Below are 27,987 nucleotides of genomic sequence, written 5' to 3' on the forward strand. Positions count from 1 at the left end.
CCTCAAATATATAAAACTAATATTTTGTCAAGATTTAAGTTTATTTTAAATACAAATGATATTAACTAATACCAACCAGCTCTCATTAAGCCAAGGATATTTTGGTGTTTATTGATGTGCACAGTCAGCACAAACAAGCTACTCGAGTAGCCTGATGTTCCCATGACCTTCTGGAGAGGGGCTGCAGACAGCTTCTGGTGCCGGTGGTGTTTCACAACAATCACCGTGGGCCATAAAAAGGTTTCCAACTTGAAAGGGAACGTGTGGCCTCATAATGAATTTAAAGTTATGGGGGAGGACCACGTACTGTTTTACATTTCCTGGCTGCAAGAAGATCTGGCGCTTGCAAATTAGGAGATAAAGCAGGGACGTGCTGGTTTAAGACTGAGAATCCTAGACGGCATTATGCTGCCATCTGCTGGTCTTAAGATATAGTGTGTCACTTTGGATTTACTTCCCTTCGTTTTCTTATTTTAACCAGAAGAGGACAGTATAGACTCGTGTTGAAACAAGCAGTGCCCTTAAAATGTTTGCCTCTTAATTTCCCCTCTTGACTCATTTATCTTATGTTGGAGCTGAACGTACAAAGTTAAATTAAATAGCTTCCGCTTTTTTCCTGGAGACGATTACGTCACGATTACGTCAGGAAATTAGCAACTCCTTTTATTTAGTTCTTGAGAAAGAAGTAGAATTGAAAAATTATTATTTTTAAATTATTTAAATTAATAATGAATGTTGTTGTCACTGAGGAAATAATTTAAAAGACTAGGGACACGTTTAAATCGTCAAGCTGAACACGAGTGGCAATTACGTCACGGAAACCCGGAAGTTAATTACACTTCACCTAGCATGCGCAGAAGTACAAGAAAATGGTAAGAATAACTTAAAATATAACGAAATAGAGCTAAATTCTGCTTAATAGAGAGAAGAACTTCCAATTAAAGGTACCCGTCGCACACTCCAGCCTGGAACACGGTTGGGAAATGTTTATTGATGTAATTTGTGGTCGATTGGGACCCCCCACATTCCCACACGCCCTTTTAGTGTTTATAATCAAACGCATAATATTTTATTTTATAATATGTTTATAATTAAACCAGAAATTTACACGTTATGACGACAAAAGACCTGAATATAATATCATTTCACTCATTTTATAATTTTGTGCTTAAAAATTAATGACTAACAGATAGATTGCTTTAGAAAAAAATCCAGCGTAAATCCGGGTGTATGTCTCATTTGCAATTTATAAAAATAGCTGTCATTAGTTCACCTTTTAACAACCACTCAGCATTGTGGAAACATCAGACATTCTGGAATTTCCACCAACAACCCAGGCTCAACTTCTTCCCCATCGTAACCTACTTTTAATCTTGTAACAGGTTTTACTGCGTAACAATTATATCTTTATCATTTTTCTCATCTTTCACATTTACAGGTGACGCAAAACTTTCCATGCGCATCCATGTTCCAGCATTCCTCGTTGGATGTCAGGAACGTCCATCCAGTAATGTTTTCCAAGTGGCACAGGAAGCGGAGGAAGGGGAACACTTCATCCTGGGCATTACTGGGTGAGTTGCTTTTTGTCTTCACACACACTCCGGGCTATCACGTCTCGTTACAGAGGCATTTTAATGATTGGTATGTTCCCTAAGAGCTCGTGACTCATTCCTTTTATATGTACACAAATGTATTTTAAGAAGAGATGCATTGCATTAAGCTCACCGAGCAATTTTGTCCGATTGAGTCAGTCGTGAGTCACAAGATGATGCCGCGGCATTGTGTGTGTGTTGGTGTTACATGTGTGGTTGTTTATTTACTCTTAAAACAACAGGATGCTCAGTCTGACTTTAGGAAGCAGCTTGAAAAGTGTGGTAAGCACACTGTACAACATTAACTAGTGATTCCACGTGCAGGGTGCGCACCAGCTCTGCTCTAATCCGAGTTTTACACATGACTTGATCACACGCGTGCACACGCACACCCAGCAGAAATGTTACACATTGATCATCTGGGTCATTGTTTGGCCTTTGTAAGCTTAGTGTCACTTGTACTTCGACTAAAATAAAAATGATCATTTTTGTGGGGTTAATTGTGTCATTAGGAACCCTGAAATTGATTAAAAAAGAAAAAATCTCTCCACATTCTACAATTTACACAACTATTTTAAAGTTAAACTTTTTCCTGAAAATTATCTTCAGATCAGTACAATGAATTGAAATGCAAATGAATTGATCTCGTATACAGTTGAAAAGCCACATTACGATAACAATTATTTCACCAGGGAACAATTTGACCCAGCTTTGCAAAGGTTGAATTTTTGTCATTAGATTGTGTAAGTGTACTTAATGAATTTCCCCCTGTCAGTGGAAAAAGGAAAATATGCCTCGATTGTTTTGGATTCGTAGAAGCTCTGGCACAACATCCTGCTGTCTATCTCAGCTTTCCTGTCTTGTGGTTCAGGCCAGTGTTTTTTGCGAAGGCTCCTCCCCCTCCTCCTCCGCTTCCCTCCCCCCCCCTCTCTCCTCCCCTCTGACTGGGATGAATGGTGGGGGGAGGAAAAAAGGAGAGACAACAAGAGTTTTAATCACTCACGCGCTCCAGTGGTACTGGCAAGTCGGCTTCCACGCGCAACAGAAAAAAAATACTTTTCTTGTCGTGGACTCCATCCAGGCTGGAGTATGCGCTGGCGTCCGGAGGGCTGAAGCAAATGGTCAGCATGATCTCCCACTACCCGCTGGCCACCATCTTACCCTGGCCGCCGCTCGCCGACCTGGATTGCACTCTGCTCCTGGAGGGCGACGGAGGGGTGGCCCTGCAAAGGTACCAGGCCCGCTCCCCGGAAGGAAGCCCGCGACACTGGGTGAGTACTTTAGACAAGGCTATGGCTCGACTCAATGTTTGTGGAGATTCTTGGTTATTCGGGTCCAACTGGGCGAATGGACTCCAAATTTCATCTTGGAGTTCAGCAAGTGTGGAGCAAAACAGCTGCCCGATTGTTTAGTCTGCCCTGTTCTGTGTGTTTCCATTGGAAGCAGTCGCAGGTACTCGCAGTCGGGTTTTAAAACAAGCCGGCAGATGTTGGCCTTGGCTCCAACACTTTCTCCAGTTCAAGATTAGAAATCTTTTCACACAACAGAGCTGGCCATCACAGCTGGCCATCACATGCCCTTCATTTCCTTCCTCTGTTTGCATCCCAAAAACACAAACCCCGACGGTGACCTCGAGTAACTCCACCGGGGAGGAGCGGTGACCTCACGTTGACAGAGAAGACCAAGTGACTGCAGACTCTCAGAAATGACTCCCGATGTGTGTCACAGGCTAAATCAGAATTGTCGACGCATGTCTGCGTTTTATCTTAGGCCGCTCGAAGGCCTTAGCTGACAGGAAATTCCGAGCGGCCGCTAATCATATTTAGTCCGAGGCGGCTTTGGATTTGTGCACCGAAAGGTACAATCGGCGACCTTTGCGACTTTTTTTTTTCCCAAAGTATGACGTCACTTGTCAGTGTATTCGCGGTCGGCGCGGACGATTTGGCCGTGTCGCTCGTCCGACATCCTGGCTCTTTCCGACCATTGTTTGCCGGCCTTGGGGGAGCTTAGGGAGCGCTCGCTCTCTCGCTTGCTGCATCCATCAGCACCTTGTGACTTTTACCGTATCATAACAGCTGGAGGGCAGTAAAAGTAAGTAGAGCTGGAGGACTCTACTAAAATTACATAACAATAAACCCTTGAGTGTGTAAATATTGGATATGTAAACTGTAAAACCAGTTGAGAAGGTCAAGAAGGGCATTTGAAAAGTCTTAAGTGTTAGTCGTGTGTTATGAAAGGATGTCAAAATAGTTGGCGGCGGACCTGATTACTGTAATCACCGTTCCAAAAGTTCAGGTGAGAAACGATACGAGCGCTGAGGTGTCTATCGTTATCAACGCTGATTATAACGAGACCGCCACACTATGCTGTTTTTGCAAAACGGGTCAAAATGCCGAGTTGGCAAAAGTGCAGATTGTACTGGGGTAGATGTTGTCGAGTTGTTCTGTTACCAAGTTGTTTTTTTTGTCCAATCAGATTTCAGCGTCTCTGTGTCGCCATGTCAAGCTAATCTGCCCTTTTATTTCGAATTGGATTTGAAGGCCCAAGTAGCAAGCGCTTGAAGTTCACAGAGGTCACGTACTGACAAAGAGCTTGACCGAATTTAAACTTCCTTGTGACAGAAGCGCAAACATCTCAGCGGTTTACCGCGCTACGTTTTACGACTTTGACCTAACAATGGACTTTTTATCCTCCTGCTCTCTTTTACTTACCGTGGCAGCAATCCAATTAAGCCGCGGGCGGATCCATTCATTAAGCGGGAATTAAAGTACGGGAACCGGCGGCTGGATAAGTTCAGTGAACTTGAAAAAGTCACCAGCTAGAAAAAGGGGAAGTGGTAGTCGACGGGGGAAAGCGGGCGGAAAGGACGAAGAATTTCCACAATGTGGTCTGTAACCCGAGCGTCCGACCCATTGACAAAACAACACACACAAAAACAAATGGGAAAGCTGATTGAGCACTCCTCCTTCCTCTTTCTCATTTAATGAACAGAGAAGTGCCGCTCGTTCTCCGTGACGTCTCAGTGTTTCCCTTCCCAAACTCGTTTTGATGACTTGACAACACACTTTGAACTGCAGGGCGACTTCTCGTTTTTTGACATCCTGTTTCATATTTGTCCATCACGTGCCATCATTCCACAGAAAGTGTTTGTTTGTGCGGAGCAACTTAATCAAAAGAGAGTCTGTTGTCCTTCGGAACTAAAATAGATGACCTTTGATCCACTTTAACATGAACAAAGCTTCTTTTTAACCTTCCAAAACAAGGTACTATTTTCCTTTTATTCAATCAAGCACTTAAGATGCTGTTTACGCTCTCAAGCGACCCCCCCGACCCCCCCACGGCATGCGTCGGGGTTGTCTGGCCGCCCGGGGCGCCGTGTTGTTGTCGGCCTAATTATAGGTCACACAATGGGACTGGTGTGAAAAGTCAATAAGTGCGACTATTGTCCCTTGTTGGTCCGTCCGGCCCTGCTGGAGACGCTCGAGGGGGGACTAGCTGACTCCAAAAAAAAAAAAAAAAAAAATCAGAGTAATTTAGCTAGGAGAGTTAGCAGTATTAGCCTGGACGCATGACAGGGATCAAGCTGGCATCGCGATGTGTGTATTTGCATGAGTGTGTGTGTTGCGGTTGGTCGTCCAGTTGAAAATGTGAGTCACTCACCCAGTCAGCATAACACGGCGGATTTGAACATGTCATTTTTTTTTTTTTTTGCATATTCCGGCTCGTGTTGTTCACTTTTCTGATGAGCGTGTTATGTGCGTCACTCACTCGGTTTCATTTCCTAACACAGCGACAGACTGCGCCAGTTTTTTTTTTTTTTTTAATGGCTGGTTCTCGTTTGGTGTGAGTTCTCGAGTTAAAATCCACATTTAGGTGTGAGTTTGTTGGGAGCCCACTGTGTGTGGTCAAAGGGCAACACCACAAGGGGGCGCAAATTTCCCGTTGTTACCTGTTGCCAAAAGAAAACGATTTCATGTAGCATTTTTTTTTTTTTTTTTTGGAGAGGGGACAGAATGGACTGGATAAACAATACACAGATTGTGCCGAGGGTGTGTGTGTTGTTTTTGTTGCATATGTGACAAGTCGAGGTTTGCGTGGACCTCTCGGTGAACAGATGGGCCTTCTCTTATTAGCGACAGGTCAGACAGACAAGCAACCTGGTCCAGACTGACTCATTCAAGGCTTAGCCTGGCTTAGCTTGGAAGGCGGCTGGGGTTGGGCGGGGGGGTGTTTTTAAATGTGTGTGTGTGTCTAATTTAGAAGCCCAACACTTGAAAGTAGAATCCAAGTCAGGAGGATTATCCCAGTTTTTTTCACTACTGACCCCCAAAAGGAAGCTAAGGGGGGAAAAAAAAATTGTTATGAAGATCTCCCTACGTTAAAAAAAAAAAATTGATTTGTCATAATTTAAGTGGTTATGAAATTCCCAAGAAACTTTCCTCCCAGCTGTGATTCTCGTGTGGGACTCGAAAGGGGGGCGGGGATTAAACCTCCAAAGTCTGGCCTTTACTGGAAGTGATGTCATCTTTGTGGAATAAGAAAGGAAAAAAAGAGCGAAAGAAAGAAAGAGGGTGGACAATAGTTGTGAGTGACATAAGAGATGAGCGATGGCGAGGGGCCGCGAGCGAGCCGGCCTTTCATGTGGTCCGAACAAAAGTTCCGCTTGAACGGAGAGAGGCGAAGGCAAACGCAGCTGTGCAAGTGTTTGGCCCGTTGTCACCGCACGTCGACGCGGTCGACCAAGCCTCACAAATCACAACTGGAGTCGCTCATATGGAACACGTTAAGCAGCCTCGCACTTTCGAGCAAGCTTGATTTCGTTGTTATGGTTGACCCCGCAGGGCCGCTAGGATTGTTGAAAGCGTTACGGTAGCTAGCGCGTTGACCAGTTTTCAACAGTTTGCGCGTCATTTTTTCATGCTTCGCTACTGCTTGATATTGTGCTGCTCCTGCTATGCATTCTTTGGCCACCGGTGGGCAGTATATACTCTCATTAATACACAAAGAAGACTGTCAACGCTTTGTAAACTGCTGTACTGTTAGTTCTGAGGATAAAGAATATATGCCTGTGAGTATCGATTTATTATGTTTGATTTATGTCGTCGACTGAAAATGACATCATAGTGGCGAAAACCTTGGTACATATATTTTAAAGAACATCTTTGACTTTCCTTTGAGGTTTAGCACTACCCTAGTATGAATGCTAGTTCTGTTAGCCTGCCGGCAGCGTTTCGCATTATGTGTTAGCGTGATGCTAGCAGACTTTGAAAAAAAACAAAGCTGTGTTGTAACTTAGATGTGTAATTCTCTCAACGTCTGACTTGCGGCTATGAACTCTGCCCTCCACATCCGTCGACACAAACACGCTGCTCGTAAACCGAGGGAGGCAAAAACAAGAACAGACATTTTGACAGCAACGGGAATTTTTTATTTTTCTTCTTCCCAACATGACACACCAACAAAGTGATACCGCAATCTTGTTTACCGCTAAAAGGCAAAGTAGGACTCGTCCGTGCGGGGGTGGATTTATGTAGTCATTTTTCTCCGCGAGGCTGACACGAGATTACATCACGTCATATGAGATGAGCCGGTCGGTGTGCGTCTTCTCAGGTTCTGCCTGTACCGTGAACTCGACCCCCGAGTGGAGATAATGTCCCCTTTCAAGTTAATCTCCGACACTTTCCCTGATATACGACCACCGTCTTATCTGGGACGTAAACAACGTGGACTGCCCAAAAGTCAACTCTTGCCTCCATTTTATCATCCCTCGCCCCTCCTCCTTCTGCTTTTATGACTTTGTTGGAGAAGGTCTGGACGAGGCAGTCAGGTATGAGGGAGAGGTGGCATTAGGGTACAAATACTTAGCTTAATGCTAACACACAATGCAAAATACCATTGATGGGCTCACAAATAGATAACATCTGTGTTAAGTACTTTAATGAAGTATTTGTACTTGGTTAATTCGCAGCACTGGTACGAGGACAGCAGAGTCAGGGGGTTGGAGGCAGGAAGCGGGAGATTTCCTGGAATGTACCCCCCCCCCAAACATGTGGTGCAATAACAGTACCGGTGACGCGCCGCCTATTTTTTTGGTCTACTGTAGCACCACGTTAACATTTAGGAAGTGGAATAATAGCAGGAACCCATAAAAGAACGTCGGCCATTTTGGGGGGGGTTTCTTTTTGTTTCTGCTGCGTCATAAGAGAATTTGATGCCAAGGTGTTTCAATGCAAATAGAGAATCACTACGTAGGTGGGGGAACTGTACAATGTTGAGTCACATTGAAAGACACCCCCCATATCAGCTCGTCCATCTTGTGGCATTCGTCCGACGCCTGGTCTGATGGCAGCGATGACATCACAGTCTCAAGGGGGGGTCTTTGGGGTCATAACCTTCCCAGTGACCCCACGGGCTTCCCAGCACTGCGTGGACTCGGTCCGGGCGGCTCGGCCTGGGAACTGGAGAGAAGCCAGATGTGAGGGCCGTGCCCTCACCTTCTTACGCGGGGACCTCGAGAGGTTGCGAATGACGGCGCGGTGATGCTTGTGATGACGTCGGGGCGCACAAAAAGTGGGTTGCAGCCACAGAAAATGATGACAAAGCAGTTTTATACTCTACAGAGCGTCATTCAAGTTTTATTTTTTTTCATAGTATCACTTTGACTGGGAAGCAACATCAAATTTCTTCCCAAACATCTACAATACAACTTTTGTCCCCCAATGAAACCGAGGCTTGATTCATATCTTCACATCAGTGGGTCGTTTTTGAGTTGGAGTTTTTCCGATATTAACAGTGGAAGCAGTGTGGGCCCTTTTCACACACTCGAGCCCATTCTCCTCTTTGCGCATTGACAATGCACAGCGCCAATGACGCCATGCAACGCCTTCCTTGTATTGTCCCGCGTCGGGAGGCCCCGAGGCAGCAGCTGCTTCCCTCACAAAATGACGTAGCATTTGCATATGTCTGATCCCAAACATTTAACATCATTTGCTTCTTTAATGGTGTATTTTATAGTTGATGCATTGATTAAAAGACACCCTAGATTGAGTAACACTGACTTATACTTAATTAAAGGTAAAGACAAGGCAAGTAAATTCTTTACATTATATTTCATCATGTTATTGTTTTTTTTTCCCACAAGTGATACTTCTGTGTGGTGGTGTGCTGTGAGATGTTTCTAATTTCCTTGAAAAACACTTGTTTAGGGGAAGCTCTGAGCGAAAAAAAAAAAAAAAAATCCGCTGGTCATTTTATTGGGTGTTTTACGGTAATGACGGCTGGGGGGAGGAGTCAGGAGCTGCGTGTTCGTGTTTTGAGGGCGAAGGAGGAGGCAGCTCATTCAACACAAGAGGTTCACCCGAGAGGAGCGGAACATTTGGACTTTTGGACACCAGCACATGTGGTGGAGCTTGAAGAAAAACGGATAAACAAGAAGCCAAAGTTGAAAGGGTCCATCTTTCGTCTCTTTCCTCGCAAGGACTTTTTTGGTGCTCTCTGATGCTGTCCCCGGACCATGAGAGAAGGACTCGCCATGAAGTTCGCCTGGAAGAGTAAAATGGTAAAAACAATAAGAAATAAAAGTTTTGGAAGAAGAGTCCGTTGAAAGAGGTTGAAGACCGAAGGACGGGGGGTGGAGGTCGTAAGCTTGGGAAAGTAGAGGGGATAAAGAGGGGGAAGGCGAGGGGGGGGGGTCTCTCTTTCATGTTCGGATTAATTTCGCATTGGTCCCAGACGTTAAACGTTTCCTGGACTTTTCCCCAACTCGTGAAGATGATGCTTTTAAAAACTTTCTGGGACACGCACGTTAGGAAAGAACAATTGTCTTTTTCTCAATGCTTCAAGGCACAAAAAGCTTCACCACTTGTAATCTTGACTCTACTGTTAACATTTATTTTAAATGTACTCGCAGCAAACTAGTCGTTTTTTCACGCACATTACTTTTGCTAGTGATGCACCGATAGCTGCTATTAGCACACTTGTCAACTAGTGCACAGCACGAGTAACACGCACTTGTTAGTAGTAGTAGTAGTAGTAGGAACAATACTACCAGTTACACACAAACTTACAAAACTACTGTTTTGGACAAGTAACAGGACTCGGCCTATTTGCTTCTCTACCAAGGATAATGAATTAATGCAGATTTCAGGGCTCTTTTGATAACTTGTGTATTGTGTATTTGAAAAAGGACTTGCTTTTGGTTTCCATGTAAGCCTGACTGACTTGGAGAGATTTGGGAATCAACACACACACACAGTGTGTTTGTGCAGCCAGGCCAGGCTGGGCCGGACCCCCCGTCTATTGTTTTGGGAGTATGCAGACTGCATGACTCATGGGCTGATCCGTCTTTGCAGCTGGACGTGGAGACGTGTTGCTGACCCGTGAGCTTGGGGGATTGTCCGGCCCGTCCAATTGAGCGTCCTGTCCCCAAAGCTGTCAGTTTGTTTTATTTTCAATTGGAAATCTAAAAAAAAAAATAGGTCTGTTGAAATAATGAAAGCATTTCCAATTGAAAGTGGAAAGAATGAACGACCCGCCGTTCGTGTGGTGGCGTTGCTACCACTTGACCTTTTCTCGACTCCCATTTGCGAGCGTGTGATCCAAATCTCTGCTGCAAGTGTGTGTGTGTGCGGACTTGGCCGTCATGCTGCATGCGTGGTGTTCGGTTCTGGCCCGTCTCCTGTCGACGCTTCTGTTTTTGTCTCCACATGTTGATGTGTCAGCAGAATTCACTGCTGGCTTTCAACGCTCCACACTCGCCTTGTTTTTTTTTTTTTTTTTTTTAAGTGTGTTGTCATTCATTCACCTTCCCCCTTGCTAGTTTCATGGCCGCTGCTGTGCGGCAGTCATGATGAGCCGCTAGCTTCCTTGCAATGTGTCAGGTACCGACCTCCCCAAGGCCTTTCGAACTTCCTACCTCAATAGTCCAAACCGAATAAGTCAGCAATTTCGTGCTGATTTCGACTGACGCCCTCTCGATCAAAGTCCCGTGCAGACTTGTCGCATCGGGGCTCATTTGGGAGTCGGCGCACATTCCCGTCGCGTCCTCGTCAACCTTTTCACGGCTCCCTGAAGGTTGCGCAGCTCCGGCTTCACCTCCGCCGAGACGGGGACGCAGTAAAATAGATGGATGGGGAGTTTAGGGGGGGGGGGGGGGGGGGGGGACTAGCATGCTGCAGTGTTGGGGGTTGGGAACTTCTTGATGCTGTACAGCACTTGTGTCCTTCTTAATGTACGTGAATGACACATTGAGGAACTCATACCTTCCATTGATTAGAAATTGTAGCAAACTATCTAAATTCACTATAGAAAAAAAAAATCCCCATATGTTGATTAGGGAGTCGGAGCGAATATTTCTGAGCTTAGCCAAAGTCTCTGAGGTCATCCCATGATAGACGAAGGCCAAGCAATCCTACTTTGGATAAGCGCCAAACAGATTTTTGTCATTCCGACGGCTGCGTCGTTCACTGATAAAGTTAAAAAAAAAATGTCAACGGCGCTGAGGTCATCTTCTGCATATGAGCGAGTTCAGTTCCTAGCTTGAAGCTAACCCGCAGCTTTTATCACATCCCAAATGTCTCGACTTCTTCTTGAACTTTGCTGGCTAGCAACTGTGAAGAGAACTCAACCTCTAATGCAGACTTCTTTTTTTCTCGGTCGCAGAGCTCGGTGCAGGACTGGGGGGAGGAAGTGGAGGAAGGAGCCATCTACAACGTGACGCTGAAGAGGGTTCAGATTCAACAGGCGGCCAACAAAGGCGCAAGATGGCTGGGGGTACGTCGGACAATATTTACAGACATCCATTTTGTCGCAACGAAATGTCTCGCCGACAAATCTGCCAAGTCATTCCGAGTGAAACATCATGTGGTGGTTGGGGGTGGTCACGGATGGAGGCATCCGCTTTCTTCATCTCGTCTCCATTGTTTTGCACGCTGGCGCCTCTCTGCATTGTTGTTTTAACATTTGCGTTATAAATCTCCCACTCTGGACGTCACCTTTAGCAGCAGCTTGCACTGACGCCCCCCTCTCTCTCTTTTAGCTAAAGCATGTGATTTCCTGACTTTCCCAGCTTGGCAAGCAAACTGCTCGCCCCCTCCCTCTCCTCATCCATCCCACTCTTTCTTTCTCTCTCTCCCTTCAGCCCCTTTGCAGCAGCAGTTTGATGAAATGCTGTTCTGGCATTAAAAGGCATTAAAAGATTTTCCTTGAGTTGCGCATTTCGCGGCCGTACACACACACACACACACACAAAAAAGACACTTCTTGTTTCTTTAACGCTGTTGTTTACTCGGCATTGTGACACGCTCAGCAGTTTAGATCGGTAAAATGCCGTGAGCTATGCGGGAGGGATTTGGCCGCGTCGTTTTGAAGCGTTAACAGCCGGGATTGGATTGAAAAATGTCTGCTTGCACGACAAACTAAATTCTTTTGTCTCATTAGTGGAAGGGCTGAACTGAACTCAGGGCCTCGATGGTTAGGGTCGCAACCTTGAAACACAAATGGTGCCTCAGCACATGTAGACAGACAAAATGTCTCCCTAACTTTTGCATTTCCGTAGTGGAACTCCCGGGCTAGCTCATCATGTGTTTTTCTCGAGTTGTTATCGGAGGGGAGTGCTGGGTGGGGGGGGCTTGGAGAATGAGGAGGAGGGGTCTGTGATTAAAAGCAGATTGGAGCCTTTCCTGCTGTAGTGTGCTAACCTCGCACCCCCCCCTCTTCCCTTTCTCCTTCCCTCCGTCTTGTCTGTGCCACTTCTTCTTCCCTCCCGGTCGCTCTGCAACTCCTCAAGTCACAATAGTAGGACACATCTGGATAAGTGGCGGGGGAAAATATAGGTCAAGATTGTTCCTCCCTCTTTCCGTTCCGCCGTATTTGCTTGTTTTCAATGGAACGACTCCCAAAAATAAACGCCGAGGTGGCCGACGCCGAATCACACCAGTTTGCTGCGCGTGTGTTCAGGCGGACGGCGACCGCTTGCCTCCCGGTCACACGGTCAGCCAATTGGAGACGTGCAAGATCCGAAGTATCCGCGCCGGGACGCTGGAGCGTCTGGTGGAGACGCTGCTGACGGCGTTCGGCGACAACGACCTCACGTACACATCCATCTTCCTGTCCACCTACCGAGCCTTCGCCAGCACGCAGACGGTACTGCACCTGCTACTTGACAGGTACGTCGGGTTTGGATTGGTCGTTTAAACGCAGCGGTTGTTTTGCGGGAGCGTACGCTCACTATCGCAGAGGGGCGCGGAATGTAACCCGAGCGTGCGATCACTACTTTTATTCACAGTCGTGTTATTGTTGCAGATATGGAAGCGCAGAAGAAACCCAACCAGGTGCCAAAAAAAGCAACGGAGCCATCAGAAAGTGAGATTTTGTCCTCTCGCCATGAACTCTGTGCTTTTTTAAAAGGTCTAAAAGCTGTCTGGTCTCCTCAGTGCCTTAGCCTCCATCCTGCGTGCCTGGCTGGACCAGTGTCCTGAAGACTTCCAGGAGCCGCCAGACTACCCCTGCCTGCGCAGGCTGATGGACTACCTACGCGGGGCTCTGCCCGGCTCCGAGGCCCTGCGACGCGCCGAGGGGCTTCTGGAGCAGCTGCGGGCGCAGGCCAGCCTGGACGAGCCTGACGGTAAGCCAGGCGTTCGTTTTCTAAAATCGTTTTGGCTTTCTTCAAATCACCTGACCAAACGCGTTGGATCCTCAGCCGGGTTCCACGGCAATAGTTCCTTTTGCCTCGGCGAGGAGGACGAAGCGGACACGGAGCTCCAGGAGGACTTCTTGTCATTCGACTCGGACCTGGTGGCGGAGCAGCTGACCTACATGGACGCAGTAAGTGCGAGCTGAGCAAACAGACGCGGCGTTGTGTTTTCAAAGGGAAACAGCTGCGTCAAGCCATCCTGTTTTGTTCCGGCCGCAGCTGCTGTTCAAAAAAGTCGTCCCGTACCACTGCCTGGGCTCCATTTGGTCCCAGAGGGACAAGAAAGACAACAAGCACAGCGCCCCCACCGTGCGGGCCACCATCACGCAGTTCAACGCCGTGGCCGCCTGCGTGGTCAGCACCGTGCTGAGGCACCGACAGATACGGCCGCACGTCCGAGCCAGGGTCATCCAGCGCTGGATCGACATCGCTCAGGTGGGAGCACGCAAAAGTGTACCGATCCTCGACGATACCGATACCAAGCACCGATACTAGTAGTACGGATCAGTTTAAAAAAAGCCTCAATTCCATTTTTGGGTGATCAGCAGTTTGAGTCGGTGGCAAAAAGTCATCCCGGTTGTCTTCTAACAGGAATGCCGGATCCGTAAAAATTTCTCCTCCCTGCGAGCCATCGTGTCGGCCCTGCAGTCCAACCCTCTGTACCGGCTGAAGAGAGCGTGGAACTGCGTGCACAAGTAAGGCGCCGAACATACACTGGCTTGGAATCAAATAAGGAAAGCGTTCATGTTTTACGTTTTGGACGGACAGAGACAGCATGCAGACGTTTGAGGAGCTGTCGGACATCTTCTCCGACCACAACAACTACCTGACCAGCAGAGAGCTGCTCATGAGGGTGAGGTTTTAATAATGACTATAAATATTTGATTTTGGACCTTCTCAGTTTATGCAGCATGATTGTCCTCCATAAACAGCGCCATCTTAAATTCCTCCCTCAAGAGACTCATAAAAACCTTCTTTATGTCTTCATAAAGCCTTTTTGTTTACAGAGCATTCACTTAGCGCTCACTCGCTATAAAGTAGATCCGTTTGCACTTAAAAACCGAAACGAGACTCGGAGCGGACATTTTCCCTCCGTCGAGAACTTTCCGTGACCGAATCTATTTGCGGCCCCCACAGGAAGGTACTTCAAAGTTTGCCAGTCTGGAGAGTTGTGCCAAAGAGCATCAGAAACGCACCCACAAGAGACTCCAGCTGCAGAAGGAAATGGTGAGACAAAGGATGGAAATGACGCCGGCTAAAACGGGATACTTTGGAACGCCGAATTTCATTCCAATGTGTTTTTCCCCCTCCACAGGGAGCCATGCAGGGAACCATACCTTACTTGGGGACCTTTCTGACCGACTTGACCATGCTCGACACAGCACTTCCTGACCTCGTCGAGGTACTCGACTCACTTCACGACATGCTGCAGTTAGGAAGCTCGTTGAAAACTCCACCTAAAATAAAAATAATGACACGTATGGCGTATTTAAAACAACTGACTCGGAATGTTAGCTTAGCTGAATGCTAACAAACAATGCAAAACATCATTGACAGTTAGCCGTAGCGGATGCTGTGGTGTTAGAACTCTTGAGGGAACAATATTTGAGGAGCAGCACATGTAAACAGACAATGTAACAACAGGCATAGATTCTTTATCCTCTGCAAAAATGGAGTTGCAAATTTGCACCGAGCCTCAGATGAGAGCATGATTTTTTTTTCCCGAGAGTGAGGAATTTGCGGTCAGCCGCTTTGCGCGAGCGGTGCCTCGTAATGTTGTTTGCCTAAGCCGACCGCCGGCATGTGACGTGCGGGGGTCCTGACAGCGCGCTCTTTGTGTCCTCCGCAGGGTGGTCTCATCAACTTTGAGAAGAGACGAAGGGTAAGCGCCGCCACATCTATCGCGCCGCCCTGCTTTGAAAGCGCCGCCATTGAACCGACGTTTAACTTTGGCAGGAGTTTGAGGTGATCGCTCAGATCAAGCTGCTGCAGTCGGCCTGTAACAGCTACTGCCTGACTCGGGATCAGGTGTTCCTGCGCTGGTTCAAGAGCCAGACTCAGCTCAGCGAAGAAGAAAGGTAATTGAGAGTTAACACAAGGAGTGCTAATGATAGGCCACACAGATTTTTTTTTTTTTTTTTAATCTGGCACTCCGCAGATGTTGTTTTCTGACCAGTTGAGCCTTGCTGGAGGTCTTCGCTCCACTGGGCTCTTTTGTTCTTTGGTCGTAATCTCTTAGAGAACAATGAAAGTGGTGCACAAGGTCATCGCTGAGTGCTCCTATTGTCCACACGCACAATGTCGTATTCTCCTTGTGGCACTTGTACTGATGCATTGCGGCTTCATTGAAGTCCCTTTATGACCTTGATGAATTCTGATGTGTCCATTGCAGCTACGCCCTGTCGTGCGAAATTGAAGGCCTCGGCGATAGCAGCCCGACGTTACCCAAGCCAAGGAAAAGTATGGTGAAGAGGCTCAGCCTGTGAGTACATAAGTATACTATAAAATGTTCAGCACGTGCAAAGAAAATCACTTTTTTTGTAGTTTCTATACTTGTGTATTTTCACTAGTGGTGCGTGGGCTCCCTCTAGTGGCAGGCGAAATAATCCACTGCCTATTAGGACACTTCAGTTGTATTTATGTACCTACCAAGTCAAAAACCTTTGCATTCAATATTTATGAACTAAAATGTGAAATTTTGGTTTTATTTGAATTATGAATTATAATTATGAGGGCTCCTGTGTTGTTTCCAGGTTGTTCCTGGGTGTAGACAGCAGCGCGTCCAGCTCCAGCTCTCCAGTGCGGGAGATGCCGCGATCTCCACCGACCGGCAGCTCTGGGGAGAGCATGGACTCGGTCAGCGTCTCCTCCAGTGACTCCAGCGGCCCCTCAGACAGCGAGGGACTCACCCCCACCCACGGCACAGACCCCCAGAACAAGGTGGACACTGAGATCTTGTTTTGAAAATAGTCCAAATAATAATGGCAAGAAAAAGATTAACATGGCTTTGTGTGTATCTTCAGCTATCCGAGTCATCATCCTGCACGTCACTGCATTCCATGGACACGGGCTCATCCACCACCAGCGTTTCCATGACGCCCGTGTCCCCCTTGCTTCCGGGACCCCCGTGCAGCCACCGACGCTCCGTGTCCCTCACGCCCTTGTCGCCCTCGTCCCCCGGCCAGACGCCGGCTTACAACACGCAGGCCCAGGACGCCTGCATCATCAGAGTCAGCCTGGAGCAGGGCAACGGGAACCTCTACAAGAGCATACTGGTAAACACCTCGGAGAGCAAAATTGGTCTTTTCTGAGGAGAAAAAAAAAAACGTAATCTTACCAGAAATAATGTTATGTTATTTTTATTTTTTTTCCAGCTAACAAGTCAAGACAAGACGAGGGCGGTGATTTCCAGAGCCATGGCCAAACACAACCTTGAGCAAGAACCGGAGGATGGTTACGAGCTGGTGCAGGTCATCTCTGACGACCGAGGTAGTCATCGGAACACATCTCATTAATCATCATCGTTCATATTCCTAGCTGAGCAAAACACAATTAGTTTTTTAAACAGCCTCAGGTTCTAACACCCTGCTGTCTTGTTTGCTTTTTCCTCCACCAGAGCTGATCATCCCAGACAACGCCAACGTCTTCTACGCCATGAACACATCGGCCAACTTTGACTTCCTGCTGCGCGTGCGCGGCTCAACGCCGCGGGCCGGCGTGCCGGTCCAGATGCGCGTGCGCTGCAGCTCCACGCTGCCCCGAACGCACCACCACCGCTCCAGCCTGTCGCTCCGGCTCAGCAAAGTCACACTGTGAACGCAACACTACTCTGGAACGCAACATGGACAAAGTGCCAAAAAACATTTCTTCGTATTATATCCTCATGCTAAGCGTTAGTTCCATTCTATTTTCCATGCTGAGGACTGTGGACTAACTAAAATGGCAACCCTGCTGTGACCAATGACGCCTGCCTAGAGCAGAGGAAACAGCGACCCCCAGTGGCCTCTATGTCTTATGGCAAGTTGTATTTGCACATCAAAAAAAAAGGGGGCCTGTTCAAAGCTCCCGAGCGCCAACAGTATTCTCATAGCATCAGCATTATTATTGTTAATAATAATAATATTATTAGTATTGTAGAATTTTCTTGGACCTACAATAGTCTTCATGTGAGTAGGCCTTGTGTGTGTGTGTGCTTTTGAATGTGTGAGTATAGTATTGTGTATGTGTGTGAGAGTCATTGAATGATTGGTGTGTGAACGAGATAGCGAGCCGCATGACGAATGCCCAGCGTGCATTCTGATTGGTTCGCCCGGGGTGCTCTTCTTATTGGTTGTCCCACTTGGGGTGCGAACGGGACTCTTGCTCTGAACTGAACCACACAGCGTTGCACTTGTCACTTGGACCAACATGCCGACGGGATGTGAAAACACATGAACATGTCACTCTTGCTTTTTTCTATGTCAATTCGGTGGAATGTCAGTCACGTAGAGGACGACGGAGGATTTTAGCTAGGAGTAAAAAAAAAAAAAAAAAAGCCTTTTTGAAACCTCCACAGCAGCGCTTATCAAACTGACGGACGTGCCAAGAAAAAATCAATGCCAGGCCAGGAAAGGTCAAAGATTGGAATCAAATAAATAAAATTACTAAAGCTCACACTGCAAAGCGCTGCTGTGGAAGAAAAATTAACGTCAATTAATGACAAGTACAAATTATCTGTTTTAAAGTTGGGCTTGCCTTTGAGCTCCATGTAGCACTTGGATGCAAAATTATTGCCAAAGATGCCTCCACCTCTACCTGAACAAATAAATTATTCATTATCAATATTTAATGTGTTCTTTTGTCTTCTGTCAGAACAGTAATATTTTTTTTTAGCAGACTTTGGTGGCAAAAGTAGCCGAGTTATATTGTGCCTCATAATCCTGGATTTAAAACTCATACCACGAGGGGGCGCTGTGGTGCCAAGGTGTCAAAGGTCGACAGTAGATAATTGTGGTGATGGAACTCAGATGTTGCTCGGGGTTAAGGCAAAATGTTTTCGACTGTTGGTGGTGGACGTGTTCGTTATATTTGGTCTATTTTGGATTTTTTCCAAGGATGAAAAGGGATATTTTGGCCCAGTTTCATTTCATATTTGTTTTGAAAGGAGTAAACAAAAGCGCAAGTGGAGGACCTCACGGATTTAGCGAATTTCTTGTCGTCTTGAGGACAAAGTTGGACGCTGCTGCTGTTTGGTCACCTTATGGATAAATTGTTTTAATCCTCGTTTGGAACCGGAGTTGTGAGGATCATCCGAAGATCCAGAACATCAACGCTAAGGTATGTACAGCGCTACATTACGGTCACGATAAAGTTCAATGTGTGTTTTACGGTGATGTCTGAAACAATATACACGTTGTACACGTATAACCAAAGTCTGTAAAACGCGTATTTATATGTAAATATTGAAGGATAAGAAATGTAGCAGAGTGAATCAAGAGAAGCCTTCATTAGCTTATTTATTAAACTTCACGTTGGAAAGCAGACACGATAGAATTAAGTTTCTAGCCAAACCATAAGAATCAAGTTTAGTCAGGTGAATGGATTAGTGAAGAACATAGCAACTTTGGTTCATACATAATGAAAGCCTGGAGAAAAAAAAATGTACAAGATATTGCAAACAATTCAAGCAGCACATTCAAAGGGTGGACAAAGTGGTGCAGAAATTTCTTCATTCACATTTGTAAATGAAATCAAACAGCGTATCGACTTGAAAAGAGTGAAAACTTCTTTTTTTTTTGGTTTGAATAAGACTCAAAAACAAAAACAGGGCTTTGAGGTAGACCGATGATTCCCAACCACGATGTGCCACAAAACCATGTTCATCTCTTTATGCCAGTGACGTATAGTGCCACAATTCAATAGTCTCCCGCTAGATGGCAGTATCAATCTGTTGTCATTCATAATATTGGAGCAGCTTTCAGTAATTTTCTAAATTGAGATCATTGTTTACTTCCCTTTGTTGTGAAATTTGTGTCTGGTTTTGTGTTGTGAGCTATTTCTCGTGTAAAATATGCACCTTGGCTCAATAAAGGTTGGGAAGCACTCAAGTAGCAGACCAAATACTTCCATTTGACATCTTCAAAAAACAGGATAACCTGAGCAAGGAAAATATTTGTCATTTTACTAAACAATATTCTTGAAAAACAGTTATTTGTTAAAATCCCTTAAAAAAAAAAAAAGTGTAGACAGTGGTACCTTGACTCACGAGGCTAATTTGTCCCAATTAAACATCGCATCAAATTGAAATAAGAAATTAAGTTGGTGAGTAGTATGATCATTTTGCATTTATGTGTTTTGAAAGCGAAAAATAAATAAAAAAAATACAAAACTAAATCAATCAATTAACACCGGGTAAGTCAAGGTATCGGCATAGTCCCTTTTGCAGCAGCAGCTGGTAGCGGGGCGGCCTCAGGCGAGCTCGTGTCCGATGAAGCGTCGCAGGCGCTCCAGGTACTGAGAGTAGAGTTCGATGTCGTTGTGCCCCGCCCCCTCCACCCACAGCGGCTCCACGGCCTTGGGGCACATCTCGAACAGTGTCAGGCCGTGCGAGAAGTCAATCACCTCGTCCTCGGTGCCGTGAATGACCAGCACGGGCGACGTGATTTTGGATACTTTCTCGATGCTGCCGAAACACACGTCGTGATTTCATGCTCGAGTTTAATGGGCATTATGCTACGTAGTTGTTCATTGCGGAGGATAAAGAATGTGTGTCGGTCGAGACTCACTTGAGGAAGGCGTCGAAGCAATAAGTCTTCTTGGTGTCGGGGAAGGCTACCCTCATGCCCGACGTGAGCGGCGAGTGTAGGACCACGGCGGCGCACTCGTACCGGGACGCCAGGTCCACGGTGGGAACCGTACCAATGCTCTGGCCGTACAGGATGATGCTCTCGGGGTTCACGCCGTACCTGAGAGACATGTGATGCACAGTTGGTAGCAAAAGTCTCCCCCCCCCCCCTCAATGTTTTGGAAATTCCCGATGGCCACTGCGGCCTTCTTTTGGGTTTGAGCGTTACCCGGTGCGAAGGGTCTGCCAGGCGGCGTCGATGTCGGCGTAGAGGTCCTTCTCTGTGGGCTTGCCGGTGCTGACGCCGTAGCCCGAGTAGTCGTAGGAAAAGATGTTGCAGTTGATGCGCGTGCCCAAGCCGATGTAGAAGCTACTCATCTGGCCCAGGTCCACCGCGTTGCCGTGGGAAAACAGCACTGTGAACCTGCCGCGCAAAATGACGGCCGCCGGCGGTTACAAAAACTGGCACCACATCAGACCTGATGAAAACGGCTCCTCAAAGCGGAGCTCGTTCGAAAGGTGCAGCACCTCGAATTAGGAACGCAGCGGATGTACATGCAGCCGATTTTGTTCCCTCGGCTTGACTGGGCGAAGGTGACCTCCACGCTGTCCAGCTCCCGCTGTGTGTACTGGAACTCGGCACGCTCCGTCAGGTGGAGCCGCCATTTTTTCTCAGATGAGGGCGGCGAGGCGCCCTCGGCCACCGAGGCGCCGCCGCCGCGAGTGCGCAGGCTGGACGTCCTGCCTGACGCGTCCGAGCTCTGCTCTGGATCGGGGATGAAGGCGTACGTGGGCTCCGGCGGCAGGAAGGCCAGCTTGGCGGCGATGCGGCTGGGGCATGGTGGGCAGCAAAAAAGACCGCACAGTTCGCTGACGGAGAGGCCATTCATCCTTCACTGTGGGGAAATATCGTTAGAACGCATCGCCGTTTGAGTTGAACTCAAAATGACGTTATCGTGCGTTCTGATTTTGACTTGATTCGGCTCAAATATGCAAGATCAGGCAGCTCGTACAGAAAAGTATTTGTGCTAGCTATTCATATCTTCATGAGTACTTATGACAACAAAAATATTTGTACTTGACTACTTCTAGGGCCCAGCCAATATGGATTTTTAAGGCAAATGCCATTTCCAATAGTTGCCAGAATAAAATTATGATCATCAATTAATAATAAAAAATATCTACCCATTTTTGACAATTTTAAGACCTAATAGTGTCTGGTTTACCACTGCCCCTAAAATACGTGGTTTAATAAGATATAGGAATTAAAATAAGCCATAATTTTTTTTTTAAATCTACTGAGTACAGGAACGAAGTATTTATTGTACCACCTATTAAGTGTTTTAATGAAAGGCGTCTATTTGCCACTTGTAGAAATGTGGATTTACCTGTTCAGTTGAGTCTATTTGCATAAGCTAAATGCAAATAATGCCGAAAACAACAGACGTCTCCTTCCCGAATTCCCCTTCAGCGACACAGACGACGTGGAAACGATTATTCACCGCATAAGTTGGACTCAAGTCCTGCTGCTCTCATCCATTTTGTCGAGAACTAAACGGGGTTCCACAATTCAAGAAATAATTCAAGTTTGGACAAATAAAGCAGCGTAATTTTTAGATCCTGCGTGCCGGTGACGTCACAATGGAGGAGCCCGGATAATGCTGATTTGTTGTCCTCGTGCCAGCTAATGCTAACCGACCTCGGCGCTAAGTAGCAAAAAAAAGAAAACAATCTACCGGTTTAAAACGTACAAAAATATGTTCCCATGGAGACAAGTCAAAAGAGGCGAAAACGGGGAATCCGAAGCGTATCGCTGTGTCTTGGTGAATGTCTTTGCAAGCCCGGCGTCTCCTCCTGTCTCGGAATTCGGGTTTTTAATCCATGTTCGTTCGTGCCGTGTTTTGCCAGGTTTGCCGCATCCGGAAATGACAGCTGACCGGATGTGACGTAGAACAATACGCGTTATACCCACCAAAAATATGCATTAAAAAGATTTAAATGATGTAAAATTGCAGTCAATAAAATAAGTCATATTTATTATTATAATAAGTAAATTCATAATTTTATTTTTAATCAACATAATTTAAATGGTTCAATATTTGATGTTTATTGTACTTTTAACTTTTTAAAATGTCTACACTTTAATGAACGGATTTAAATTTTAGGGAAAAATGCCCAATTAGTACTATTTGGTTTAAAAAGATAAATACTCCGGCAGAAAATGAAAACACGCACAAGTCATTTAAAATAAACTTTGATTTATTGTTTTGTACTTGAACAAGTCACACAATCCTAAATCTGTAAAATAAAAAAAATTAAAGATACCTGGAGGGGGGAGGAAGGTGTTCTGGCTGGGGTGACAAAAAAGGGACAACTAGCACTCTGGGAAAACGCATTAGTTCAGCTCTTTTCCATCAGGCCAAATAAATCAAGTTATTTTCATGCGTCCTCGGTTCTCATGTTCTGTTATCACAAATTTACTGCGTGATGAAGACATTAGAATACAATTTTAAAATAACGACGAAAGAAAGGGAGCGTAACAGTCACTCTGCTCAGTCGATATCAGCGCTTTGAATGATTCAGCTATAAACTGTGTTGGTTTACATTCAATCAACTCTTTATTTGGGCGGAAAAAAAAAGAGAAAACATCCACCACAGTTGAAAGCGTTTCCTATAGCTTAACTTGGAAGGGGCTCCAAAAGGAATCCAAATGTGACGCTTTTGCCGGGAATAATGATTAAAAAGCCTGTCTCCAACAACAGCAGATTGGGCTGGTCCCTCAAATGTTATTTCGTCTAGAAAAACTGCCCCCCCCCTCCTAAATCAATTCCCCTTTTCCCCATCCCTCAGCTACAAATGGAGTAAAAGCATGGATGGAGATCACGTGGCCTGTAGGAAAGATTTTTTTGTTTTGTAGAAGAGAGATCATATCCAGGAATTATATGAGCAGGAGCAGTATTTACATTTTTTTTGGGGGGGGGGGGCAGTTAATGGTACCTCCAGTTTGCAGCCATGCATTGTGCTACTGCTGTGTGGCTACAAAACTCTGTTAGGCAGCACACATGCATATTATCATGATTATTATTTCTATCTTTCAAGAAGATTAGGGGAGGGGCTACTTGGTTGGACAAGCGCACACCGAGACTATTCACAAAATACTTTGGCATACGAGGCCTTCGGGTGAAATCTCCGCAAGAAAGCCAAAAATGCACCATAACCTTTAGAGCGGATCTTAAAATTGATATTTTTAGACTTCTCGATGCCATAAAGGTCAGAGTGCATTTTAGATTTGTTTGAAATGATCACTAACATTTCATGAGTAGCCTATTTGTAGCTTTTTTTTTGTTTTTGCAAGCCGGGTCAGTTTTCATTCAGCACGTGTCAGTGGTCTGCTGGTGCTTGGAGCGACAGGGAGCTTCACGCAGTGCTCACCCTAAAAAACAAACTAATAATATAATCAAGTTGAAAGTGAAATCGACCCCAGACACAGAACAAAACTGAGCAGGTGCGCCACGTGCCTCTTTCACACATACTGCATTGAGTTTTTCTATTTGTGACCATTTTTCTTTTAATCGGTTGATATTTTGTCAAGTTAATGAATCTGATTAAAAAAATGCTTTTCCATCTCTATTCAAAAATAGATTTTAAATTGATAGTGCAGAAAACAAAGAAAAATTCAGTTAATGTTATAGAAAAAATTGTTTTTTTGGCCCGAGTAAAAGCAAATGTTTTATTTTGATTGAGAGATGGGAAAATATTTGCTGATGACAAGCTGAAATTCCAAACACTTAACAGATTATGAAAAATCATCAATTATTTTGATCATGGATTGTTTCACCTCCAGTCCACATCTTTGTGACTCGTCGACAAAATTGCAGAAAGGCTTAGAAGTCGATGTCCGTAAATGTTGATGCGTCATCTGTTGTGTATTTTAAAGAACAGCCCGTTGTACAAAAATAAAGGTGCAGAAGTGTGAAAGAGGCCAAAAGTCGCTTCCATTTCCAAATTCAGCCGCAATTACTTTTTTTTTTGCGCAATACAAACGGCTTTATGCCCCCCCCCCTTGCAATACCGTCAAATCAAGATAGAATTCTAAATTCAAAACTTTAGCGATTTGCCCACACCTGCTCCCAATCCTCCAGCCGACCCACCAAAACGATAAAAAATAAATAGAATGCAATCACACAAGCTAACTACAATATATTAATATAGATCTTCTGAAGTCATACGCTCATTAAAACAGGAAGAAAAAAAATAAAACATATTCAATCACTCGGTTAAGTCAAGTTACCCCTCATGCACCCGATAGAAGTCAATATATCAAAGAGAGAGAGAGAGAGACGCTGCTGGAAATTGCTGACAAAGTCCAAAATGTGGTGATTGAGAAAGTCGGGAAGGGAAAGGGGGGGATGACGGAGAAGTTGACATCATATCTAAGAGCGGAGACGTGACTCTGAAGCCCTTTCGCCCATCTCCAAGTCAGTGGGGATTCCATCTCATGATCCATTCTTTGTTCTTCACCAGGTTGGCATGAGGAAATAAAAAGAAAAATCCCGGCTGCTCTTCTCCCGCACGCACACTCGCATACAAACACAATCGTACAGAAAAACACTCAGTCACTAGTGGAGATGCTAGTAAGGGAGGGAAAGTGTCTGGACAGCGGATGCCAGCGCATCGCCCCGCCCCTCCCCTGGCTTAAGATCACCATGAACGAATGAAGCCGTGATATCGGGTGTCACCGTTGTTTGCCAATTGTCAAGAGAGGCGTGCGCGCCATCGTCGTCCTCGAGTCTTCATAACTTTTGGATTTTCTCGGCCACCACGATGGGGTTCTCCTTGCGTATGCGGGCAGCGGCCGCGCTCCGGTAATCGTAGGGACAGTCATGCTTGTCGGAGTAACGGTGGATGGCACAGAACAGGTTGCCGCAGCGGCAGTCGAAACCTGAGGCGAGGGAAGAAGCGCACGGTGAGGCCTTTTCCGTCCCCCCCCCCAAAAAATAAAATGCAGTCTTACCGGTGAGGCCAACTTTCTTCCGGCAAGAAAAGCAGCGGTTCTTTTTCTTGTTTTTATCGGGAGTCTGCTCGCCGTCGGAGGTCTGTGCAGCTTCTCCTGCTAGCTCTGAAAACCAAAAAGCCAATTGTCATTACTCGGAAGTCCGAGACAAAATGTCAACTTTGGAGCCACCTCGCTTAGTGCTCTTACCTGAGGTGCCGGACGATTCCTCCTCTTCGGCATCGTCGGCCTCCACTCGATCCGAGTCGACGGTTCCCGAGTCCTGAGAGATGCTCATGGCCGTCATCTGTTGAGTTACTGGACTGGCTGAGCCAGGACTGACGCTGGAGGAACACGACACGACACACAACTTTCATTTTGGTGTCATGTTAAACCAATAGAATTGCTAGAATGACTTAAAATATGCCCTGACCGCCGTTTAAACCTTGATTTTAATCTCACAATATTTGTCTTGGAAAAAAATAAGACCACCCTTGTAAGACTGGAGCATGTGATGCATTCCAGCTCGTGAAGTTCAGGAATTATTTTTGTATGCTCAGGGTCGCCATCTGTAGAATGGGCGACTGAATGCAAACGATTTAAGAGGTCGAAATCTGTGCGTTCAAATGCTTAGCGGCCGTGACGTGGCTCGTACCTGGACGTTGGTTCGTCAGGTGACGTCCGCGTGGGCGCCTCCGCGCCAGGGACCGGGACTGCGCTCTCTGGAACGACATCACCGGGCCCCGGCATCCCCGACGGCGACGTGGCAGCTGTGCAATGCAAAGGTGGCAGAGCATTTTATTTTCATATTCTCCTGAAAATATCATTAAAGTGACAGTTAGCCCTTCGGTGGACAAAACTAGCTGGTTCTGGCCTGTATGTTTGACACCCCTGCTGTGGGCTGACCCCCCATTTTAGCCCCCCCTAGCATTCATCCTACCTTTCTCCCCGGGAGGACTGGCTCTCCCCCCTCCCTGTTGTCTCTGTAGGTGCTCCTTGTAGCAGACCGAGCACATGCCGTTGTTGCGGGGGTTACCGTAGAAACCGCATCCCATCGTGCAAAGCATGGGCACCTGGGTCTGATTGGTCTCCTGAGCCATGCTCCAACAGAGAGGGTGAGGGGGGGCGGGACTGGATCTTCCTGAGAGAGGGCGGCGGGTTGGTCAACGTTGAGTGAAGGAATGAGGAGAGTGGGCTGTGGAGTTGTTGAACACAAACATCTCCAAAGTCCACTTGGCTTAGTGTGTGTGCTTGCTTGGGGGTCTGGATATTGTGAAAGTCTCCACTTGGACCCTGTTTACATCGCAAGCCATGCAAATTTGACAACATGTATGCCAGGATGAGGTTTGCACTGCTTATTGACATGCCCTGGCTCACTCACTGCACAACACGCATGTTGTGCGGGCTGGCTAGCTGGCTGTGCTCGGGGACGTCAAGGGTCCTTGTCGCTCCCTCCACACGTTCGCACTTTACCTCGTTCTCTGTGTCATCCGGACTTTATCATACAGTCGACTCGAAGCAATTAAAACTAAACCGAGTGACGTCACCAACACGCAACGAGTTTTTTTTTTTTTGGGGTAGTCGGAGCGTTTTATTTAAGCCGAGAGCAAACTCGAAGCTGCCTGAAAATGAGCACGTCGTTGCCTCGCTACAAAGTAACAAGCCTTCTGATTCAAACGAATAAAAGGGCCGTGAATTAAACGGAACGTAAATCGACTCTAATTGAACAGTGCAGGGCTCGTATTATCGGGTACTGGCTAAATATTCGCGAGTCATTTATTCATTTAACTAGATATGATTTGCATTAAGTACAGAACAGCGAATTTAATGAATCGACAAGCGTTCAATGAAATTGTATTATTTGTTTATCGGGAAGTAAAACATTGGGATTCCCCCAAGTCTGCTCTCCTATCGGAATTCAATATTAGCCAGTAGAAGTGGCTACAAATCAACAAATGGGTGTGTGTGTTCGAAAAGAAAATGTGTTTTTTTTTCTTCTTCATGTAAAACTGTTAGAATTCACCTCAAGTGTAAAGTTTGTGCACTTATTTGAACCCAAACGGCACGGTTACTCTGAAGTGATCGGGAGCTTATGAATCGAATGCTTTATAAGGAATCATTAATCATATACTGTCCTGTTTTCTTAAAGTAAACGCCTCGAGATGTTTTGATTTCACTGTCTAACCCGTTAAAAAGGTAAAAATAGCGAGTCGATTCGGGGAAAACTGTTTACGGTGTCGCTTTAGGGCGCTTGAAAACAAAACAGCAAAATAGCCATTTTTCAACAGATTTCTAAAATGAAGTGAAGAAAAATAAAAGGTTATAAATGAAATGTGCTTTTTCAAACGAGGCAGTGTGAATGAGCGCTTTGAGTTGAGTCGGGCGAGGAAACAATTGTCGAGCTGTGGGGAACATAGCACAAAGCAAACAAGCCTCGCCAAACAGCCCCCCCCCCAAAAAATCTCATTTTTAATCTCATCTGTCACTTGGTGGAGTCCGATCGCGGATCAATGGCGACAGTAAGAAAAACGATCTCAATAAATTCCCCTTGAATCGAAAATCGAACAAAAGCCGAATGTTAGCCGCTGGCTAGCGTTAGCTCGGATGCTAATGTGAGCGGCCAGATCTCATCAAGGTCCGCGGTGCGTATCAAGCGAACAAACGGTCGCGCCGAACCACTACTTTGTTGTACGGGTCGAGGAGGACTGCGAGTACCTGGGCGTCACGGTACCGGCGGCTGTCGAAGACCTTGGGGTTGAATTTTTGTCGGGAGAAGTTGTGCGCCGAGCGGCCTCCTACGGTAGTGCGCGAGCTCCCGACATTGGAAACGACCAGCATGACGTCATCCCCCAGCAACACAAAAGTAACCCACCGTACACTTCACGGC

General features: G+C 46.1%; 3 protein-coding genes across 6 annotated transcripts; 1 reads left to right on the plus strand and 2 right to left on the minus strand.

Annotated features, from left to right (window-relative positions):
* The first annotated feature begins 819 nt into the window (after window positions 1-819).
* rgl1 (ral guanine nucleotide dissociation stimulator-like 1) lies at window positions 820-18,107 on the plus strand. 3 transcript variants are annotated; one of them, XM_088393094.1, is made up of 20 exons: window positions 820-872; window positions 1,439-1,571; window positions 2,674-2,863; window positions 11,253-11,363; window positions 12,549-12,757; window positions 12,894-12,953; window positions 13,025-13,215; window positions 13,291-13,415; window positions 13,504-13,719; window positions 13,876-13,979; window positions 14,053-14,137; window positions 14,422-14,511; window positions 14,600-14,686; window positions 15,134-15,166; window positions 15,241-15,362; window positions 15,677-15,766; window positions 16,038-16,224; window positions 16,308-16,559; window positions 16,659-16,773; window positions 16,901-18,107. In XM_088393094.1, the coding sequence occupies exons 2-20, from the start codon at window positions 1,456-1,458 to the stop codon at window positions 17,098-17,100; spliced, it is 2,583 nt and encodes an 860-aa protein (XP_088249220.1). In that variant the 5' UTR covers window positions 820-872; window positions 1,439-1,455; the 3' UTR covers window positions 17,101-18,107. The 3 variants fall into 3 exon arrangements, with proteins under 3 accessions (XP_088249220.1, XP_088249221.1, XP_088249222.1); XM_088393095.1 differs by lacking the exons at window positions 820-872; window positions 1,439-1,571; window positions 2,674-2,863 and adding an exon at window positions 6,639-6,660; XM_088393096.1 differs by lacking the exons at window positions 820-872; window positions 1,439-1,571; window positions 2,674-2,863 and adding an exon at window positions 8,896-9,150.
* A 647-nt stretch (window positions 18,108-18,754) lies between these two features.
* abhd17ab (abhydrolase domain containing 17A, depalmitoylase b) lies at window positions 18,755-22,042 on the minus strand. Of its 2 annotated transcripts, none has more exons than XM_088393120.1 (5): window positions 21,859-22,042; window positions 20,636-21,003; window positions 20,337-20,531; window positions 20,049-20,228; window positions 18,755-19,945 (listed from the first exon to the last, which is right to left on the minus strand). In XM_088393120.1, exons 2-5 carry the CDS (start codon window positions 20,995-20,997, stop codon window positions 19,732-19,734), a joined length of 951 nt encoding a protein of 316 aa, XP_088249246.1. In that variant the 5' UTR covers window positions 20,998-21,003; window positions 21,859-22,042; the 3' UTR covers window positions 18,755-19,731. The 2 variants fall into 2 exon arrangements, with proteins under 2 accessions (XP_088249246.1, XP_088249245.1); XM_088393119.1 differs by having other exon boundaries at window positions 21,496-22,041.
* A 664-nt stretch (window positions 22,043-22,706) lies between these two features.
* Window positions 22,707-27,972, minus strand: LOC148388858 (AN1-type zinc finger protein 6). Its single transcript, XM_088393124.1, has 6 exons — window positions 27,816-27,972; window positions 26,041-26,241; window positions 25,756-25,870; window positions 25,311-25,444; window positions 25,122-25,226; window positions 22,707-25,049 (listed from the first exon to the last, which is right to left on the minus strand). Exons 2-6 carry the CDS (start codon window positions 26,198-26,200, stop codon window positions 24,901-24,903), a joined length of 663 nt encoding a protein of 220 aa, XP_088249250.1. The 5' UTR covers window positions 26,201-26,241; window positions 27,816-27,972; the 3' UTR covers window positions 22,707-24,900.
* Between the last annotated feature and the right edge of the window lie 15 nt (window positions 27,973-27,987).

The sequence above is a fragment of the Syngnathus floridae genome, chromosome 13, assembly GCF_059516105.1.
Source record: "Syngnathus floridae isolate MCC-2025c chromosome 13, RoL_Sflo_1.0, whole genome shotgun sequence".
In the NCBI taxonomy this organism is placed as follows: domain Eukaryota; kingdom Metazoa; phylum Chordata; class Actinopteri; order Syngnathiformes; family Syngnathidae; genus Syngnathus; species Syngnathus floridae.